A 5442-nucleotide genomic window follows, 5' to 3' on the forward strand; every position below is an offset into this window, starting at 1 on the left:
GGGGGGCAAACAAACAATTTTTTGTTTTGCCTTATTGTGTAAAAGTAACAAAATACATGATATGTATACAGTACTATATAATATATTTCATGCAAGATATATACAGTACTTATGATATACCTATTACATACAATACTACTATTACTATTGTACTAATTATTATTATTATTATTGATATAATTATCTGCTGGCATTGAATAAATCCATACCAAACCAACATCAATGAAAAACATGTTGAGCAGCATTTATGATAATACATGCTCTGAAGATTTAGGCATGTAACCTTGTATTGTTTGTTTGCAAGAAATACCTGAAATAAACACCTAAATATATACTGCTCCCATAAAAAGTCAATAAAAACCTAACACACACGCACACACACGTCTCTTATACACATCTAGATGTGTATAAGAGACAGTATATATACAGTATATATATATATATAATATATTTATATAACTCTGAAACTATATTATAACTCGGAATTACTCATTTTAAATCATCCTGCTAAAGAAACATTAATTCATGCCATTTGAAATAGAGACGTTACTATAGAATATGTAATTCCTCACCTTTGCCATTTAGCGCCTAATAATGTGTGTAGCATTATTATATTTATAAACAATTTGTTTGTCCTTGATGACCTGTGTAATGTAGACGTTTTGTTGTGTTAATTGACGGTAAGTGCATTACAATATTTATGATTTATATGAATATAAAATTATGGATATGGGATTGATACATTTTTAATGTGTGGGTTTGTGTACATGGATGGCTTGTGTTCTACCTGTATCTGGGTCAGATTCCAGATAAGTAAAACTTAATGCACTTTAATTATTTCTATATTAGGCAAGACTCTTAATACCTTGTTTCGCAAACTTATATTTTTAAAGATCGTTAGAGGAGGGCAGAAAGAAAATAAAAATAAAATTTGAATGGTGAATAGTAATGGGATGTTTAAATGCTTTAAATTTATATAATTAAGAAGAAATAGAAATACCTTATTTTTGGAGATTTCGAGGCAGCTGGCAGGGTGTAATAAAAGTAGAGAAAAATTTAATTTTTTTCTAAAATTTCCATTTTTTTGTGGCTGCGGTTGGCCAAAACTAATTTTATTCGAAATCATTAAAAATATGAAAACATTAGAATATTGTAATTTGACTTTATCAATATTAACTAAAACTAGCTTAAAGATAATAATGTAAGTGATAAGCTAAAAAAATAAATGTTTTAAATTGAGAAAAACACCAACTACATGATTTTGCAATGTTGTGTCTTCTTGTAAGGGCCAATAGTTTGAATTTCAATCAAAGCTATATACACTGTTGCCGTGTATACTTTGCTAATGATTAATTCGCACATGCGCGCAGCAGATCCTGGTTGTGAACTCGACATCATAAACCACATATTGATTCATCAGTTGTTTATAGAAAATGACTCGATAATATAACACGATAAACAGTTAGTTTTGAGAATCGTATGTACCATATATTTTAAGAGTTTTTTGTTGTATTCGATGGCGGGTACTGATGGTTTGACAACGAATGATATTACTTCTCAGCTAGCCACAACGACTGCGAGTGGTACAACTCCTCCTGGCACGACCATAGCCAACTTGTCAGGCATACAGTTTACATCACAAAATGGACTTAACAATTCCCTTTCTACTTCATTGGAAGGCTCTACTACGCCAGTTTTAATAATATTGGAAACACATTTTCTTCAAACCGGAGCATGTGACGCTATTGCTGGGTTGTTTGCTTGGCTTGCCGTCGTTATAACATGTCAACAGGTAAACAAAACACTGTAAAATAAAGGCAAAAACAAAGTAGGCCTAGGCCGGGCTAGCCTCTTGGCCTCTTCTAGCCTATTTTGTATGTGTTTGATGAGTGTTTATTTTGACTAGGGCCTAGGCCTAGGACCTATGCTTAGCTCCTCTTCTAGCTAGGCCAAGTCAAGGAGGGGAGGACCATGTTTAGCTAGGGCTTAGAGCAAAAAACAGCTAGAGTGCTAGGCTTGACTAGTCTATTTAGGGCGTACCCTACATAAGAACTCTAGGCCCTGGCCACGTTAACACGCAAGGGCCTAGGCTAGTGCCTAGACAGGCATTTTCCATGCAAATTTCAGCTATAGTTTTTTATGTATCCCCTGCGCAATTGAAGTAAGCCTATTTAGCATTATTATTACAAGCTATTATCGGTATGACAGTATGTATTACACAGTTAAGATTATGCTCGCTGATTTTTTGTCAATTTTTTTGTGCAAATTGTGCAAATGAAAGACTTTACATTGTAGTATGCCTACTGGAAAACCGTTTTAATTTCCAGCCCACTAGCCGAGACAAATTGAAAGCAAATTGGAATTGAACCAGGGACCAAGGTTATAGAAGTATCTCCACGGTTCAGCGCACAGTAATTACCACCAACTGAAGAGATGCTGCCTTACCCACAAAACAAACAATTCCTTTCATCACCAGGAAATATCTGATAAATACAATTTTAACGCACAAAAACAAACAGTAATAACTCACATGACAGTTCCTTTATAGTAATAACCCACATAACAAACAGTTCCTTTATACAGAGCCTAATAACCCACATAAACAGTTTCTTTACAGTGCTTAATAACCCACATAACAAACAGTTCCTTTACAGTTAATAACCCACATAACAAACATCTGGAGGACCATACCCTACAAATTTTTTCACGTCATCTTGAACAATGGTGGGGTTGAGGTGGGTATGGTCCTTCTGTCGAGGAAAATCATTTTTTTTTCCTTATTTAGGGTTTGCCAAAAACATCCAGACAGAAGTGAAAAAAAATATAAAATTTTATTAGTTTTGGTTAAATACTTAAAATTATATAATTAGGATTAAGAAATTTGCAGTATATCTTATTTTCAGAGATTTCAATGCAGGCGTAATAAAATTATAAATAAAAACTTATTTTTCTTAAATTTCCATTTATTGATGGCGGTGTGCATGCTAAGTGGCTAATAATAAAATGTTATTTTTATTTGAAACCATCATTATTGTTTGCTAAACAAGGTATAAAAAAAGAAGTCTTGCCTAATGTTCCTTCATTAGACAAGATTCATGATATACCTGAGTGCCTTCAAAAGATGTTTATTGTGGCGAGGTGTCATTGAAATACAAATCACCATTCAAAAATATACTCTACTCATATTGTGGAATTTCTGCTTGATTTGTTGTTAATTATTTTTTTAACAATGGTTTGATGGACAATAGAAATCCTTCCTTTTTGTTAAAATCTTCCATGCTTGAATTGTCAATAATAACCTGAAATAAAACACTATTGTTATATATATCGTGCAGGTATAAATCTACCTGCCTTGAACACAGGTTGCGCTGATTTTTTGGGTGGGCATATGGACAGGAATAGGCCCTATCCTTATTAAAAATAGACGAATTGTACCATATTTCAACCGATTATTATTTTTATGAATACAGTATTTTCCAACTACTTACAAATGTGCCATTAACAAACGTCAGTCTAGTATTTCAAATTCTAATGAAGATTGACAGATGAAAATCTGGTTTTTAGCTTTTTTGTTTCAACTTTTTGCAATATGTCAAGTTGTTTACAACTTCAGATACTTGTTGATAATAGCTTCAACACATTCACCTCTTTGTAACATTCATAATTAATCAAAAAGTAAACCCTATTTAGTAGAATGGAATATTCTGAATTTGAGCTTGGTGGGTTATGAACTACAAATGAAATTTATTATTAAATATGTTTGCTAGAATAGTGTGTATCACGATAAAAGGCAAACGCAATTTTCTACAATCTGTGACATTACAGATATGTTCCCTTAGCATGTGTCAAGATTTTTTGATATTTGGATGTGTGAGTTTGCGTCAGGAAAATATCATAGGTGTGATGTTTTGTCCTACATGACGTGTTATCGTACCGAATACTCAGTACGTTCCCAAAAAAAAAAGTGATTCGGGTAGGAATTGAACCCATGACATAGAAGATAACTAGCCTGGTGCCATAACCACTTAGACTAGACTGCTGAGCTCTTCCTTAGTGACTAATGTTGAATCTGATTCTCCCCCGCCCCAAAGTAGAAGTGGGTAGACTACTGCAAATGCTATTTCAATGTGAGTTTGCGTCAGGAAAATATCACAGGAGTGATGTTTTGCCCTAACTGACCTATTTTTGATAATGCAATTTATTATTTAGGGCATAGACATGTGTATGCTGAACTTAGCTAGAGCATTTTCTAATTAATCATTTTCCAATATTGTTTACTAAAGTATAAAGTCTAACTAGACACAGAATTCAATGGATAATTAATCCTAGGTTGCAAGGAACAAACAATTTTTTTTGTTGGCCTTTGTCAGGTCTCACCACAAAATGAGTCTCATGGCTGAGAAAAAAAAAAAAAAAAAAAAAAAATCTAGTATTTGATGTATTTTATTAGGTGACAATGACAGGTATAATCTTTAATTTACTGTCCTTTAATGGTGTTTCTAGGATAAGTAGATCATCCAAAGATATGAACAATTGATGTTAAGAAAATTGGCCATAAAGAAAAAAAAAAACAAAGGAATAAAAGGATACCTATATCAGAAAATGGTGATTTTCTCAATGTAATCTCACCAACTTAGTACATGGCAAGGTTTTACTTATGTGAAAATTGAATTGTTCCTTGCTAGATTTGAACGGGAAGTTTACATACCATGGGGATAACGATAAACACACTGACAGCGTCAATAGGGACTAAACATTTGCAACATGTATTTGAACTTTTGTTATCATACTGAATGTAGTTGAATAATTTGCGTAAAATAATGCCATACAGTAGTGTAGAGTTGCAACATGTACAGTCATACCTCCCATTTGCAACATACTTGATTTTACGACCGAGCTCTTGAGTGACGTAATAGCATAACATTTAAAGGATCAAGTTTCAGTCTGAGGCCTAATTATCCACTATTTATATTCAAGATATTTATGATTTAGATGTCAACACTCCGAAAAATACTATTATATTGCATTTTGCTCATGGAACACTGGCCATGTGATACCTATTTTTGACTACAAAGCTTTAAATCAAAATTATTGCTGTGAAGCAGCCAATTCATATTCTTGACAGCAATTTGACCTCTGAAAGGTCATTGTTTGTCAAAAAACCTGCGCCTAAGACAACTGAAAAGCGGAGTTTCCTTCTTTCGCTCTGCCGGGTAAAATCAATTACTTTAGGTGACGTTTGTAGACTAACCTGCTCGTACCAACGTCCGCATGTCGCGACGCTGGAGTACTATTCAGCGTTTTTACTATATTTCTAGGTTTCCTATTTCTACGTTTAATCGGCTCATGTCTCAGCCACAATATTTTGAGGCCAATATTATTTACGAATCCAGTTAAACTTTACTAGCCTATTTCAACGTGCTAATTATTACATTTAGGTGA

At 33.4% G+C, this 5442-nt stretch overlaps 1 protein-coding gene across 3 annotated transcripts in view; it reads left to right on the top strand.

Moving 5' to 3' along the window:
* Positions 1-1369: 1369 nt before the first annotated feature.
* LOC117120567 (transmembrane protein 184B-like) overlaps positions 1370-5442 on the top strand; it is a 24784-nt gene continuing 20711 nt past the window's right edge. For all 3 annotated transcript variants that reach the window (XM_033265589.1, XM_033265590.1, XM_033265591.1), the window contains exon 1: positions 1370-1792. In XM_033265589.1, coding sequence (XP_033121480.1) covers positions 1517-1792 — 276 coding nt within the window. In that variant the 5' untranslated portion in view covers positions 1370-1516. The remainder of the gene's footprint in view (positions 1793-5442) is intronic.

Source organism: Anneissia japonica, unplaced genomic scaffold, assembly GCF_011630105.1.
Source record: "Anneissia japonica isolate Jap-2015-1 unplaced genomic scaffold, ASM1163010v1 scaffold3474_len973312_cov172, whole genome shotgun sequence".
NCBI classification, from domain to species: domain Eukaryota; kingdom Metazoa; phylum Echinodermata; class Crinoidea; order Comatulida; family Comatulidae; genus Anneissia; species Anneissia japonica.